This window comes from Phaseolus vulgaris, chromosome 8, assembly GCF_051622355.1.
Source record: "Phaseolus vulgaris cultivar YP4 chromosome 8, ASM5162235v1, whole genome shotgun sequence".
Lineage (NCBI taxonomy): Eukaryota > Viridiplantae > Streptophyta > Magnoliopsida > Fabales > Fabaceae > Phaseolus > Phaseolus vulgaris.
In genome coordinates this window covers 47,171,035-47,189,131 of record NC_143505.1, presented here as the reverse complement: position 1 = coordinate 47,189,131, position 18,097 = coordinate 47,171,035, and the positions used below count along the sequence as shown (strand labels likewise).

The window sequence follows — 18,097 nt, the reverse complement described above, 5'->3', positions numbered from 1 at the left end:
TAGTGGCTATTAACCGGTCCTGACCCTCCTTCTTTTCAGCAGCACCACCATTAGCCCGTCTAGCCTGCTATATGCCTCCCCTTGTTATTTGATACTGCAAATGCATGTCAGCGGGTTCATAACCCATTCTGCATAGGAGTAACAAAAATTATTTTCCTTGTGCTTCAACCATAACCACGATTTAAGTTGGGCATTGTGAAAAACTTCTTCTACATCTACAACTCTTTGATTGAAGACAATGGAGTTTCTATGTTCCCATAGACATCGGACTACGGTTGCCCACACACCTTTCCATACCAGGTTTTGTTTATAGGAGTGTTGAGGGAGGGAAAAACCTTCAAAATTGGTCCTAAGATTGTTGTGTTGGGCAGACCATATACCGACCCATCTAAAGCATAAGTCCCACACCCGCACTGCATACTTGCATTCTATAAAGAGGTGCTGACACGTTTCCTCCTTGGTCTGGCAAAGGGCACATTCTGTGGTGTTCACCGTCACCCCTCTCTTGCTCAAACACTCCCTTGTTGGTAGTCTACCCAAGAGCACTCTCCACGCAGTGATCAGCACATTAGGAAATGCCTTTGTCTTCCATAGATAGCCAAATGGCGATATTTGTGTTCCTCCGTCGGGCTCTTCAAGGCATTTATATGCAGACTTCACTGTAAAGTTCCCTGATTCGTCCCTCCTCCATACTTGCTTATCATGTTCATCCTTTTTCATAGTGACCCTGGAAATGAGCATACCAAGCTCGGTTACGAGGGGGACCTCCCACTCAAATCTGTTGCGTCTCCACCTTAAATTCCACTGCCACTCTGACTCCTCCCACATTCCAACCTCTCCCACATGGTAGATATATTGAATATATTGTGAACAATCTCTATGCATAGATCTTCCAATAAATAAAAGTGATTTATGTCAATCTTATTCTTATATTTTCTTATTAATGTTGTTTTGAACGCAAAATCTCTCTTGTTCATATAGATGGTTCTAATTGTTAGGTTAGCTCAATAATCACAAGAATAAAATAAAATAATTTTATTATAAAACAAAGTTCTTATGTATATTCTTAACACAACTTATATTGCTTACACATAGAGATCCCATATATAAAATCAAGAAAACAAAATAACAAAACATAGTATAATATAATAATCTAATATAGGTAATAAATGATTTTTCTCATCTTAACCCTACTAAATATTTTTTAGTTAACAGTCTTCTATATTCTTTACCATGTTATAATTTAGAGTGAAAACATTATAGAAATATCTTCCAATTATATGTCCCAGTTATATTGTAAGAGATGAAAAATGGTGTCATGGCTAATCTTATATACATTCATCTCGTGATGACTTCTATAGGATCAATACAAGATGGTGGTGTCATGTGGGATGAGTCTTGTAATCTTTATCATGTTAGCAACTGTGTTCAAATCAATTTTATTAATATCACCGTGTATATGTATATTATGCATTACATATTCGATGAAGTTAGTAAATAAATTAATATAATATTGTTTCAAATTACTTTAAAATTTCAAATTTCAGTTCATTAATTCTAGTAGAAAATATATGGTGCATAAAAAGTTATGTATACATATTAATATTAAGATTAAATTTAACTCGATTAATTATAATGTTTGCTTCTGTTTACCAAAGAGCATAAGGATTAATAATAATGTTTGCTTTTGTTAAATAGAGAGGGAAAAGTCTCAAAATGGTTATGGTTGTAATTTGGTACAGAAAGATGCAATCTTATATTATATTTTGAAACGGTATGTATTTAACATTTTAACCTGTTAAATTCTAAATTTTAGTATCAATGACTACTCCATGATCAATATCTTAAAAGGGTGACATATAATCGCTTTTAAGAATTTATTACACAAAATTCAAAATAAGAAAATAAGAGTTCTAGGAAAGTACAAATTAAAGAAAAGGAGATCTATATATAAACTTTGAAGAATGTCTAACACAATTATATGATTCCACAACTTAAGTAATCTTGGAATTACTATAAAAGATGGGACAATAAAATATTAATGAAAATAATTGTGACAGAAAGGTATTGAAAATATATTTCACACGAACATAAAAGAAATTAGCAAATTTTTAAATATGAAAATCAATCTTATCTCTCAAACTCATGTGAAGACCAATCCAGTACCACTTGATATCCCTTAAAAGTTTTAGGAATATATTGTCTTGCGGAAGAGCATTTACAACAAAACAAAATTTGCATCCACATCTATGAAGCTCGGACACTCCTCTTAAATGGCGTGTCGGTGTCGGATATTTGTATCGGACACCGACACTCGTATGACACTTGTAGGACACGTATCTGTGAAGTGTCTAATTTAAAAAGTATTTGTTGGATTTCTAACAATTCTAGTACATTTCTAACACAATTTTAAAAAGGAAAAATACATTAATTTTTTAAAAACTCAAATTTATTGTATAAATTTTTATTATGATTATAAAATTAAGAAACAAATCTTTTTGAACCAATAATAAAAAACATTTTTCTGTTCCAAAAAATAATCTGGAAGATACTTGTGCACATAAATCTTTATTGTCAATTTATATAATTCATAATTATAGTGTATCTGTGTCCTACATTTTAGATATTATACGTATTTTCGTGTCCGTATCCGTATCGTATCAGTGTTTGTGCTACATAGATTCACCTCATCAATTTGAATATTTGAAACAAGTTTGATGCAGAATTTAAATCCTCAGTCTCACTTTTCTTCCCTATAATTTACATTAACAAGATTCAGTGAAGGAACTTCGTGATTTTTAGTTACCCTAGACTAGTTATATAGGGTTTGAACTCTTATGCTATGTTCGGATCTACTAATTTACTGTTAGTGAAGACAGAAATGTGGGATGAAGAAAGTTTGGATCCACGAATGTGTTGAGAAATGTGAGCATAAATTTGTGAGATACTTCACTGTTGATATCCTTCTGAGGTAGAAAGAAAGTAAAGAAAGACACGTAAATAGTGGGTCAAATATGTTTTTGTCCTTGCTTTTGTTGTTCTAAGTTTTTGCAATGTGTAACCTAAGAGATTCCTCCAGTGAGCTTTCGTTTGTTTTTAGTTCTTAGAATTTTGGTGGTATAAATTGTTGTGAGAGTTGGTTGTGTGAGCTATTGTTTAAAGGAGGGTATTTCGTGCATCTAATTGGTGTTCTGGTGGTCCGTTTTGTTGTCAACCAATAGAAACATGTTTCTTTAACTAGATAATGATTTGTTTTACTCACATTCTTAAATAACTCTCGCCATTCTGATAAAACAGAGGATGATCACAACATTAGTAAAATAACATTTTTGCAGTACAATGATCCCAGAGACACAACAAGCTCATCTCATTTCATAATTGGGTACAAATAATTATACTTAATAATGACAAAAGTGAAAAGAATAAAAAAAAAAAGCAAGTAGTATAGAGTTTAGGGTAGTATCAAGAATTGAAAGAACCTAGTACTTAAAAGTAGAAAACCAAATAGAAAATCCCAACATCATCATGAATTATGAAATGGCAGGTTGGGTGTGGTTGCAATCTGAAATTGGGGAAACTTTTTTATGATGGTGTTTGGAGACCCATGAGAAACACCAACTTGGTGTTTTACCTTTGGAACCCCTATCGATTTTGGAACCCCTTTCGATTGTAGAAATCTTCATGAGTTGGGTTCTTTTCTCTTCATTTTCTTGTGCACTCTTTTTCATCTTTTCCTTGTAAAACTTTGTAGTCACGTATGCTTCAGGGAGACCAAACCCTGGGGTTGCCATGCCCAATCAAAAGAAATTATACTGAAGTATTCAAGGTTTGTTTGAAATGGGAAGAAAGATGGGGTTGGTTTATATAGACGTGTATTGGCTTGGGGAAGAAGCAAAAAGGGTGAAAAAGTGGTCCACTCTCAAGTCAACAATTTCTAAGTCTGGCAGGGGTCGGGTAGAGAGGGACCCACACCTTACCCCTATTTTCTTACCTTTTGGAAATTGTTGATAATATTAAAAAATCATATTAAATTGTTTAAAAAAATTGAAACCAAATTAAATATTTTAATATTTTGGGAATGAAATTGTTTTTTATCTTTAATATAAAAATTAAAAGAATAATTAAACCCATTTTTATCTTTTTGAAAATTATTATTTATAAGAAAATATTTTATTATCATAATAAAATAAATATAAATATATATTACAATAAAAGAATAATTTATAAATTTTTAATTTGTATATAAGTGAAGAGTGAAGGGGTCAAAATACCAATACTCTTTTTTAATATTTTTTATTACACCCTTTAAGGAAAATTTGTACTACACCATTTTATACTTTTGTTTCTATATAGGTGTATGTCATTGCTGACGTAAATTGTGGCCCACGAAAAAGATTTACGTGGTTCCGCGAAATTTAATCAGTGCACCATTTTTTTTTCATCTTTTGGGCATTCTTTTGTTTGTTCTTTTAGTGGAAAGAATGGACTAATGAACTCCTCTTTGTACGACTTTAGTTCCTCGAATTTAAAGTAATTTTTATTTTTATTTTTTTAATTTAAAATAGTTTATAGTAGTCTTTTAATTTTAAGAAAATGTCTCTAATCCTTAGATACTGATTTAAAAGAATTAAATAATTTTTAAAAACAACTTTTAATCTCTAAGCAGTAAATTTGATGGATTTATAGTGTATCTGTGTCTATTTTAGAGATCATAAAGTAATTTCCACCGATATTATATTTAAGTCTAATAATGACAGTATTTAATTCGAACTTGAGACCACTAAATAAGTTAAAATAATTCAACACTAATTTATTTACACATTTAAGAGTTTCCTTTTTTCAAACCAGACCTATATGATTTAGTGATTTATTAATATCAATAGTTGTATTTATTATTTTTTAAACATTTATTACATTACTATAATAAAAATTGATTATGCGATTATAATTAAAAAAAACACTTAAAAACATCTATTATTTTAGAAGCACTCAGTTATGTATAATTTTAATATAAATTTTTTCTTATCGGGGAGAAAATCTCTCATCTTTCTCTTTTTTTAATTTTTTTTTTCTTTCAAACATCTACTTGTGCAAATAACCCATAATTCTTCTCTTTCAAACCAAAGGAAGTGTAAGATTCATTGCATCGACAATTCTTAAATATTTTTCTTGATCTGGTCATAAAACATCATATTTTTTTACATTGATACCCAAACATTTCATTTCACAGTAGAAATAACTGTAGAATACATCACACTTATCATGAAAAAATTGAAAGAACCAAAGTAATCTTAATGAGTACATAAAAGCATAGAAGTTAGAAGCAATGGAAAACAAGCTCAAAATCAATCAGGAATTGGCAGATTGAGCGTGGTTGTAATCTGATATCCGAGAGTTTTTACTCTGGTGGTGTTTGCAGACCCATGAGAAACACCCACTTGATGTTTTGTTCTCGCAATCCCTTTCCTTTGAAGAAATCTTCATCATGTTGGTTTTTTTCTGTTCATCTTCTTCTTGTGCTCTCTTTTTCAGTTTTTCCTTGTACAGCTTCCTCGTTACGTATGCTTCAGCTAAACCATACCCTCCTGGAGTTGCCATGGCCAATTAATTAGAATTCTAAGAATCAATAGAATTAAAGGTTGTTGTTGTGAAGAGTGAACATAGATAGGGTTGCTTTATATAGATCCCTATTGACTTGGGGAACAAGCAAAACAGTGGTCACAAGTAGGAAAGAGCAATGAATTTTCTGGTGTTTCAAAGTTTGGGTGCGGCTTCTTTAGCCGTCATTTTGCCGCGTTTTTGACCTTTTCCTTCAAGGGAAATATGCAGTTCTGTTAGGCATAACACAACTACTATTAATAATAAGTTCGATTTTGAGTTAAAACTTAAAACAGTACATGCCACAAGGTTGGTCTAATGACAGGGTTTTTTATTCCACAAAATCTTGCTCCTGTTGTTTTAAAAAACATGGAAATAAATAGTTTAATATACAATTTAATTTACCTATCTTCTACCTATATTAAGGTGGAACACTATATTTCTATTATCATTTTACAACTTTCAAAGATGACAAACACATGCAATTTTGTATTTTTAAGTGCGTCACTTCTAACGTCACGGTGGTCCACGAAGCAAATAGCGGTGTGGGGTTCCGCGAAGATAATCTCTTCGTCATCAGTTATGTTCCCTTGGTAATATATGGACCCGTGCAATGCACTGGAATATTTATAATATTTATTATTTAAATAAAAATATTATAATAATAAATCTATATATTAAAATTAAAAATTATTTTAGAATAAATTAAAATTATAAATCAAAATTACATTAATTATTGAATTAGTAAAGAAATAAGAAAAATCAAATCGATCAATTGTTCAATTATTAATAAACAATTAAGAATACATAAAAAAACAAAAATAAAAAATTGATTCAGTGTATTATATTTATTGCCATAGCAATGTATAAATATATTTAGATAGATGTTTTTTCAAATTTAAAAGGGAATACAGGTTTCCATAAATAGTAAAGTTTTGTTGTGAATAAATGTGCTTCAGCGTTTTCTTTTTGAAATTGGCAAGGGGTGTTTTGTAGCCTGAGCATTTTCTTGTTCATCAAATTGGCAAAGGGTGTTTTGTAGCTGCAAAATATAAAGCATACATAATCTTTTAGATACAATATCCATGAGGTAGTCATATATTCATAATTTTATAAGTCACAAATTCATGTAGCTGTCTTATAGATGTTAACCACATAGAAAATGGTAAACACATCGTTTCAAAAACAGCAAGCCGTAACTTAAATGTATACACCTACATGTATGCATAATAATGTAAGTCACTGTATTATGTTTTCATATTATTAAATAAAGACTTTTGACATAATAAATTGTAACATAATGCAATATCTCATTAATTATAGGAAATAGTATTATAGAATAAATATGAACTTCATTACTTGTGCCCAAGTGTATTTAAGGCTCAATTAAGACAACAATAATTTCATGGGAAATGTAAATAAATTCGATAACAAAAGAAGTAAGATGTATTTTTAAATTCAAAGCTTTATAACAGAAAATATACTCAGTAAGAGAACAAAACATACTAAAAATAATACAAATGGACTACATAGTTGCTTTTCTTTAGGTGTTATAATATGAGGGTTGATCAATATTGTATTCAATGTCAACACATCTCATTTCGCATCTGATGTTAATTGCATCATTGCAAAAAATAATAAATAAAAGAGAAATGTCAATAAAAGAATGGCCAATTAATAGAATTATGTAAATATTGAAAATGAATAAAAATGATTTTGTACCTGTCATAGGTTTTTGTCTCAGTAGTTTAAAGAAATGTACTACTGAAGTTAATAGTTATGAAACAAATAATATAAAATAATATGATACAATAAATTTAATTAGCAAAAGTTCTATGGACTTTTGATGATTATGTTGCTTGTTTTTGTAAACAAAGAACCATATAATTCATAATTAATAATATATAGATTTGTGTCCCCGTGTCCCTGTATCCCCGTGTCCCTGTGTCCCGTGTCCCCGTGTCAGTGTCTATGCTACAAAGATTAGTAGTCCACAAATTAATTATAAATAAAAAGGAATGACTAAATTTTTGCCATAACAAATACATTACAATAGAAAAAAAATAATTTGAACAAATTTACATTATATAAATAATTATCTAATATTATGTTCCCATATAGTATTTACGAAGAAAATGAAGTACTGTTCATCAACTTCATGTTAAGTTAATATGCAAAAATTTCTAAGAATAATTATTGCAATTAAAAAATTAATTCATTATATTCTACCAAGTACATGTAGTAAAAATGTGTGTTTCTTCCATAAACATATTGTAGGCGAAAATCATATTAAATTATGAAGTCACATTTTGTCATATAAATTAATACTTGTGCACATAAATCTTTATTGTCAATTTATATAATTCATAATTATATAATATATAGATTCGTGTCCCTGTGTCCCCGTGTCCCCGAGTCCCTATGTCAGTGTCTATGCTACATAGATTAGTAGTCCACAAATTAATTATAAATAAAAATGAATGAATAAATTTAACAAATACATTACAATAGGAAAAAAAAATAATTTGAATAAATTTACATTATATAAATAATTATCTAATATTATGTTTCCATAAGATATTTACGAAGAAGATGAAGTACTGTTCACCAACTTCATGCTAAGTTAATATGCAAAAATCTTTAAGAATAATTCTTGCAATTAAAAAATTAATTCATTATATTATACCAAGTACAATTATAGTAAAAGTAATAAAAAAATGTGTGTTTCTTCCATAAACATATTGTAGGCGAAAATCATATTAAATTACAAAATCACATTTTGTCATATAAATTAATAGTTGTGCACATAAATCTTTATTGTCAATTTATATAATTCATAATTATATAATATATAGATCTGTGTCCCCGTGTCCCCGTGTCCCTGTGTCCCGTGTCCCCGTGTCAGTGTCTATGCTACAAAGATTAGTAGTCCACAAATTAATTATAAATAAAAAGGAATGAATAAATTTTTGCCATAACAAATACATTACAATAGAAAAAAATATTTTGAACAAATTTACATTATATAAATAATTATCTAATATTATGTTCTCATAAGATATTTACGAAGAAAATGAAGTACTGTTCACCAACTTCATGCTAAGTTAATATGCAAAAAATTCTTAGAATAATTATTGCAATTAAAAAATTAATTCATTACATTATACCAAGTACAGTCTAGTAAAAGTAATAAAAAAAAATGTGTGTTTCTTCCAGAAACATATTGTTGGCGAAAATCATATTAAATTATGAAGTCACATTTTGACATATAAATTAATACTTGTGCACATAAATCTTTTTTGTCAATTTATATAATTCATAATTATATAATATATAGATTCGTGTTCCCGTGTCAGTGTCTATGCTACATAGATTAGTAGTCCACAAATTAATTATAAATAAAAAGGAATGACTAAATTTTTGCAATAACAAATACATTACAATAGAAAAAAATAATTTGAAAAAATTTACATTATATAAATAATTATCTAACATTATGTTCCCATATAGTATTTACGAAGAAGATGAAGTACTCTTCACCAACTTCATGCTAAGTTAATATGCAAAAATCTCTCAGAATAATTACTGCAATTAAAAAATTAATTCATTATATTATATCAAGTACAATTATAGTAAAAGTAATAAAAAAATGTGTGTTTTTTCGAGAAACATATTGTAGGCGAAAATCATATTAAATTATGAAGTCACATTTTGTCATATAAATTAATACTTGTGCATATAAATCTTTATTTTCAATTTACATAATTCATAATTATATAATATATAGATTTGTGTCCCCCGTGTCCCCGTGTCTACGTGTCCCCGAGTCTCCGTGTCAGTGTCTACGCTACATAGATTAGTAGTCCACAAATTAATTATAAATAAAAAGGAATGAATAAATTTTTGCCATAACAAATACATTAGGATAGAAAAAAATAATTTGAACAAATTTACATTATATAAATAATTATCTAATATTATGTTCCCATAAGATATTTACGAAGAAGATGAAGTACTGTTCACCAACTTCATGCTAAGTTAATATGCAAAAATCTTTCAGAATAATTCTTGCAATTAAAAAAATAATTCATTATATTATACCAAGTACATTTATAGTAAAAGTAATAAAAAATGTGTGTTTATTCCATAAACATATTGTAGGCGAAAATTATATTAAATTATGAAGTCCCATTTTGTCATATAAATTAATATTTGTGCACATAAATCTTTATTGTCAATTTATATAATTCATAATCATATAATATATAGATCATTGTCCCCGTGTCAGTGTCTATGCTACATAGATTAGTAGTCCACAAATTAATTATAAATAAAAATGAATGAATAAATATTTGCCATAACAAATACATTTCAATACAAAAAAATAATTTGAACAAATTTACATTATATAAGTAATTATCTAATATTATGTTCTCATAAGATATTTACGAAGAAAATGAAGTACTGTTCACCAACTTCATGCTAAGTTAATATGCAAAAATTTCTCAGAATAATTATTGCAATTAAAAAATTTATTTATTATATTATACCAAGTACATTTATAGTAAAAGTAATAAAAAAATATGTGTTTCTTCCATAAACATATTGTAGGCGAAAATCATATTAAATTATGAAGTCAAATTTTGTCATATAAATTAATACTTGTGCACATAAATCTTTTTTGTCAATTTATATAATTCATAATTATATAATATATAGATACGTGTCCCCGTGTCAGTGTCTATGCTACATAGATTAGTAGTCCACAAATTAATTATAAATAAAAAGGAATGAATATTTACGAAGAAAATGAAGTACTGTTCACCAACTTCATGCTAAGTTAATATGCAAAAATCTCTCAGAATAATTATTGCAATTAAAAATTTAATTCATTATATTATACCAAGTATAGTTATAGTAAAAGTAATAAGAAATGTGTGTTTCTTCCATAAACATATTGAAGGCGAAAATTATATTAAATTATGAAGTCACATTTGTCATATAAATTAATACTTGTGCACATAAATCTTTATTGTCAATTTATATAATTCATAATTGTATAATATATAGATACGTGTCCCCGTGTCAGTGTCTATGTTACATAGATTAGTAGTCCACAAATTAATTATAAATAAAAAGGAATGAATAAATTTTTTGTCATAACAAATACATTACAATAGAAAAAAATAATTTGAACAAAGTTACATTATATAAAGAATTATCTAATATTATGTTCACATAAGATATTTACGAAGAAAATGAAGTACTGTTCACCAACTTCATGTTAAGTTAATATGCAAAAATCTCTCAGAATAATTATTGCAATTAAAAAATTAATTCATTATATTATACCAAGTATAGTTATAGTAAAAGTAATAAGAAATGTGTGTTTCTTCCATAAACATATTGAAGGCGAAAATTATATTAAATTATGAAGTCACATTTGTCATATAAATTAATACTTGTGCACATAAATCTTTATTGTCAATTTATATAATTCATAATTATATAATATATAGATTCGTGTCCCCGTGTCCCCGTGTCCCCGTGTCCCCGTGTCAGTATCTATGCTACACAGATTAGTAGTCCACAAATTAATTATAAATAAAAAGGAATGAATAAATTTTTTCCATAACAAATACATTATAATAGAAAAAAATAATTTGAACAAATTTACATTATATAAATAATTATCTAATATTATGTTCCCGTAAGATATTTACGAAGAAAATGAAGTATTGTTCACCAACTTCATGCTAAGTTAATATGCAAAAATCTCTCAAAATAATTATTACAATTAAAAAATTAATTCATTATATTATACCAAGTATAGTTATAGTAAAAGTAATAAAAAATGTGTGTTTCTTCCATAAACATATTGTAGACGAAAATTATATTAAATTATGAAGTCACATTTTCTCATATAAATCAGTACTTGTGCACATAAATCTTTATTGTCAATTTATGTAATTCATAATTATATAATATATAGATCTATGTCCCCGTATCCCCGTGTCAGTGTCTATGCTACATATATTAGTAGTCCACAAATTAATTATAAATAAAAAGGAATGAATAAGTTTTTGCCATAACAAATACATTACAATAGAAAAAAATAATTTGAACAAATTTACATTATATAAAAACTTATCTAATATTATATTCTCATAAGATATTTACGAAGAAAATGAAGTACTGTCCACCAACTTCATGCTAAGTTATTATGCAAAAATCTCTCAATAATTATTGCAATTAAAAAATTAATTCATTATATTCTACCAAGTACATGTAGTAAAAATGTGTGTTTCTTCCATAAACATATTGTAGGCGAAAATCATATTAAATTATGAAGTCACATTTTGTCATATAAATTAATACTTGTACACATAAATCTTTATTGTCAATTTATATAATTCATAATTATATAATATATAGATCTGTGTCCCCGTGTCCACATGTTCCCGTGTCAGTGTCTATGCTACATAGATTAGTTGTCCACAAATTAATTATAAATAAAAAGGAATGAATAACTTTTTGCCATAACAAATACATTACAATAGAAAAAAATAATTTGAACAAATTTACATTATATAAATAATTATCTAATATTATGTTCCTATAAGATATTTACGAAGAAAATGAATTTACATTATATAAAAGTCTTATGGTGTAGAAGATCACTTCACATGGAGCTGAAAAAAACATAATCAAAGAAGTATAGGGAAACCCTAATTAGTAAACTATTCATGAGTTGAAAAATCTAAATGACTGAAAACTTCATTTATTTAATGATATTTGATATTTATAAATTTTCAATTAACTTTTATAAACTAAAATAACTTTTATTTGTGTAAAACATTAAATCATTTAATTTTTGTATTTATTTAAGAATTTGAATGAAATGCTATATAATAGTAATCTTGGACATTTTATATGAATAAGAAAGGTAATTAATGTTGTTAAAATTTTAAAATTTGAAATTTTGAAAAATTAAATATTTGAACATTTGTAATAATAATAATAATAATCTTGGAATTGGAAATAGTGTGTAGGAGAAGAAGTCAGAAAAATAAGATATCAACCACAAAGGTAATTAATGTTATTAATGTTGTTGAAATTTTAAAATTTGAAAATCTAAAAAAATTAAATATTTAAAAATTATTGGTAATAATAATAATATTAGAGTTATAAGTGTGTAGAAGAAGTCAGAAAATTGTAAAAATTGAAAATATGAAAAGTTAAATATTTGAAGATTATTAATAACAATAATAATCCTCGAATTGGAAATAATATCTGCTAATATGCTTAAATAAAATAAACTTGAAAAAATTAAATTAAGTAGAAAATTTTATTTACAAATTTTTTTTTTTTTTTTAAATTATTATTTAAGTAGAAAATAAAATAATTTAGGATTCGTATTTGTTTAAAATTTTGAAAAACTTAGAAATCTTATTAATTTTATATTTTTATCCAAGAGAAATTAAATAATTTAGAATGTGGATATATTTAGAATTTTGAAATTTAATTAATTTAGATTTTTATTTAAAAATGACATTATATAATTTAATTTTTTTATTAATTTTCAATTTTTATTTAACAATGACATTAAATTTTTGGGACTTATATTTATTTAGGATTTTAAAAACTTATAAATTTTATTTAGCTTAGATTTTTAGTTAAGTAGGAAATAAAATAATTTAAAATTTTATATTTATTTCATATTTTTAACTTTAATTACCATTAATATTTTATTTTTTTGATTAATTTGCCAATATTATAATTTATAATGTGTTCATAAAATCAAATGGAAAGAAAATCAAAGAGATTAACTTTCTTATTATTTGGCAGTCTTTACTCTATTCCATGATATCTGTTTATACATTCATATTAAATCAAATTAATTAACTTCACGTGTTATGGTTTGAAAATCTTGATTTATGATTTAAATTTAAATTATGGTTTAAGTGAATATTTGTTTTACTGTATTAACAAAAACATACTATCGAGTAGTTACTAAAAATTTTATGAAGAAAACCAACATTGTATACATTGTAAAAATCAGTATAGTTCACTATAATTCAGTACAAATTATGTGGAGTTGGACACAAAAAATTAGGTCAACTACAATTTAAAATTTAAAATAAAAAAAATATAATTATATAACATATTACATTGAAATGTGAGAAGGAGAAAACAAACCAATAAACAGCATCCGCGAAAAAGATAAAAGACAATACAAAACTCCATCAGAAACTTCGATCGGAAAAACCTAGAAAAGCAGTAACTTTAAACAGAAAAGCCTGGAACTTTTAACAGAAAACGAAGAATGTCAAAAATAGTGGAGAAAACAAACCATAAAACAGATAAAGAGTATCGTTCAAAAAGATAATAGACAAAAAATATCAAAACACAACAGAAATGTGAGAAGGAGATGAACAAAGGATAGAATAAATTACCTGAATCATGGACAATGAAAAGAAGAAAAACGAAGAAATAAAAGATGACTTGAAATAGCTCGAACAGAAATAAAAAATGGAGATTAAGGATGAGCTAAAATGTTGAACATAAAACAATACAAAACTCCATTAGAAACTTCAATTAGAAAAACCTAGAAAAGCAAGAAATTTTAAAACCTGAAACTTTGAACAGAAAACAAAGAATGTTAAAAAGATTGGAGAAAACAAACCATAAAATAGATCAAGAGTATCGGTCGAAAAGATAAAAGCAAACAACTTTAATAAGAAAATCCCAAAAAATACAAAAACGTAACAAACAGAGTACAAAAAAATATAAAAAAACACACCAGAAATGTGAGATTGAGATGAACAAAGATATAAAAGATTACATGTTCCATGGAGAATGAAAAGAAGAAAACCGAACAAAAATGAAAAAGTTGATCTATACAACACCGTATATATATAGTAAAAAAAATCGTCATTTCCATTTCAAATTTCAAAAGAAGGCGTCATTTCTACAAATGTCTAATGGTGATTTTAGGCAAAAATGTTTTTCAATACAACAGCTCTGCAGTTGCCGAAATGGTGAAAAAGAGTACAGGAAAAAAATGAGAGAAAGGGGCAAAAGATTGAGATGCGATTAGGGTTTGAGAAAAAAACGGGATAAGAGAGAAAAAGGGTTTTAAAGAGAGAGGATTGAGAAAGAAAAATGAGAGAGAATGGGGAAAACAAACGGGATGAGAGAGAAAAAAAATGAGTTTGAAAATGTGCTACGTGGCACGTTCTGATTGGTGGAAGTTTTTCTACTTTTGGAATTAAATGTTTTTTATTTTTTTTTTCAAAATTTTGTGGAGAGGACACGTGTTTAAATTTACCCTGAGAGTTCTCTACATTTGTATTATGTATAGATGCCTTTGAAGGAATGAGGTTCAAATGAATATGAAATAAATCGACGAATGCAATTAGAAGAGGACGAAAAGAGAATGAACATCAATATGAAATGCACAGAATAATGGATGAAAATAGTACACTTCAAACAATTAAACCGGATGAAAATCAATATCAAAGAAATCTAAGAATCGAATGAGAAGCAGAAAAAAAAAGATATTAAATGCAGTGCAAAATCAATCCAGAAGATGAGGTATATGTAGTCCGAAAAAGACATCACAATTCATCCGAAATCAAATTTGAATTTGAAAAAACATTACCTTGTTTGTGATTTATGATTTTTCTGCAAATTGTTCTGCAAACACAGTTGCGAAATAAGACCCCAATTTAAGCTTTGTTGATAGAAGAACGAAACCCTAATCCTCCATTATGAAGACATTGCTTTTGGGTCAAATGTGAATCACTGAACCCTTTAGAAGTTCCGTAAGAGTGACACAGTTGCCAAAATAGTGAAAATGAGTAAAGGAAAAGGGCATAAGCAAGGGCGGAAGGGCTGCCATTAGGGTTTCAGATAAAAGAGAGTTTCAGAGAGAAAAAAAATAGAGAAAACGGAATGAGAGAGAGAAGGAAAACAAAGCGGAATGAGAAAGAGAAAAAAGTGAGTTTTAAAAAGTGCTACGTGCCACATTTTGGTTGGTCTAGGTGTGTTGTTTTCATTCGTGGAATTTTTTCTACTTTTGGTATTAAATGTTTTTTATTTATTTTTTTGTGAAAATTTCTAGAGAAGACACATGTTTAAACTTATCATGAGAGTCCTCTCCATATTTCCATCACCGATCTTTAGAATCCAATCAACAAATTATTTGATATCCCCAACACTTCCAACTGATTCCTGACTTGTTAATCTCACATTCTCTAGAAGTTCCAAAACTTTGCAGTATTTTCATAATTGAGAAAAGTTTATTGTTGCCTTTACAATGTCGCATCTTGAACCCTTCGTGTCAACAAATAGAATTTGCCTAAAAACACCTCATAATACAACAACTTTACCATGAGAAGGCTTAATACTATTCTCTTCATCTACAACCTTCATAATAATAATATCATAAAATAATTATAATAAAAATAGTATAAAATTGTATATATTAATTTTAATTAACATTTTTTAGAATGATTTGATATAATGTAATGTGTAGATTTTGAAACGTATTAAATAAATTGTACGTGTGAACAAACCATTACATATTAGTTATAATAAATAATTTAATAATTTTCAAATATAAATAATTCAAATTTTCAAATAAATAAATTTTTAATGTAGTAAGTGGAAGTCATTATTAACAATGTTTACTGGTGCAACAATCTTAATTTTAAAAGTAATAAGTTTTAATGTTTTTTTATGTAGAGTTTGTAAAAGTAGCATTGATTTTAATTTGTGACTTTATTTGTACATTTGTTAACATATTATAAAAAATATTTTGTTAAATTAGAAAGAATGAACTATTTGTGGAGCTGAAAAAATAAGATAAATGAACCGCTGCAAGAGCTGAAAAAAAGACAATGAATAAACTATTTGAGGAGTTAAAAAAGCAAAATGAATTGGCAAACTAATGTTGTATTTCATGCTTTCGAAAAAGTTGATCAGTCAAATTCAATGTGATCATGTTATTATTCTTATTTTATGTTAAATAACATTAAAATATTTTATATTTCAATTCATTTTAAAGAATAGTTCTTAGTTCTTATATAAATAGTGATAATAATATTATTATATTATTATACTTGATCCTTTTTCATTTAAATAAATAACACACATTTTATGTCTTTTTTAAAAGTTACATTTATTTAATGGTATTTGACATTTATAAATTTTGAATTAACTTTTATTAAATTAAAATAAGTATGATAGTCCATACAATGGAAAGATTATAAAATAAAAAATAAAAATAAAGAATACAAAATAACATTTCGTAATAAAATTTAACATAAAAATTACACAACTTTAACATGTATGTAAACGATACTTCATAACTAAACTAAAATGTAGGTAAACAAAACTTCATAAATAAACTAAAGTAAAAATGATTATATATCTCAACAGAGTTAGATTTATCCACTGAACATTACAATAACTTCAAAATGTCCCATGTACTATTTAAATAAATGTTCCCAAAAAATAATTGAATTATATTGATCTCTTAGCAAACACGTACGTCTAGTACATCATATGAAGATTTAATATATCGTGTAATACTTCCTGCAATATAATTTTATAATATCAATGTAAAATCAATAATATTAACTTAAAAGTAAAATTAAATACATTATATTGAATAAATAAAAATGTATGTTTCTTCTTCAGAAACGTGATTTCGGTGAATGACACTTTAAATTACGTCACCACCTTTCTTATCAAAAGTAAAAAAAAATATATATATAATGTCTAATAATATAAAAATATTATTATGAATTTTTTTGTTCTAAAATAAAATAAAACTCATAAATATAAAAAAAAACAATATGAATCAATCGTTCTCTACAAATGTTACAGTATAAAAAGCAATCAAAACAAATATAAAAAATTACAGTAAATATCAGTTATAAAATAAAACAAATAAAATATAAATTGTTATAATTTACATGAAGACAAAACATTACCCTTAACAAACATAAATCTTTTATATTTCAATTCATTTTCAAAGATAATATTCTTATATAAATAGTGTTAATAATATTATTATACTTGACCTTTTCTGATTTAAAAAAATAACACACATTTTATGCCTTTTTTAAAAGTTGTTACATATTTATTTTATGGTATTTTACATTTATAAATTTTAAATTATTTTTTATTAAATTAAACAAATTATAATAGTCCATACAATTTAAAAATTATAAAGTAACAAATTGAAATAAAAAATACAAAATAATATTAACATTTAACATGAAATTACATAACTTTACTATTGTAGGTAAACAAAATTTCAAAACTAAACTAAACATAATTAATTATCTCCTTTAGAGATTACAACAATTACAAAATGTCTCATGTATTATTTAATTAAATGTTCCAAAAAAACAATAGATTAAAAATAACTCATCATTTTAAAGATCTATTGTGTATCTTTCTCATAATGTGTTGTATACTGGGGTTA

The 18,097-nt window shown here is 26.3% G+C and overlaps 2 protein-coding genes across 2 annotated transcripts; both read right to left on the bottom strand.

Annotated features, from left to right (window-relative positions):
• Positions 1-3,348: 3,348 nt before the first annotated feature.
• Positions 3,349-3,845, bottom strand: LOC150025620 (uncharacterized). Its single transcript, XM_090294299.1, has one exon. The coding sequence runs from the start codon at positions 3,789-3,791 to the stop codon at positions 3,531-3,533; it is 261 nt and encodes an 86-aa protein (XP_090150425.1). The 5' UTR covers positions 3,792-3,845; the 3' UTR covers positions 3,349-3,530.
• Positions 3,846-5,141: 1,296 nt separating this feature from the next.
• Positions 5,142-5,731, bottom strand: LOC150025619 (uncharacterized). The gene has a single exon (XM_090294614.1). It carries the CDS (start codon positions 5,596-5,598, stop codon positions 5,350-5,352), a length of 249 nt encoding a protein of 82 aa, XP_090150740.1. The 5' UTR covers positions 5,599-5,731; the 3' UTR covers positions 5,142-5,349.
• Between the last annotated feature and the right edge of the window lie 12,366 nt (positions 5,732-18,097).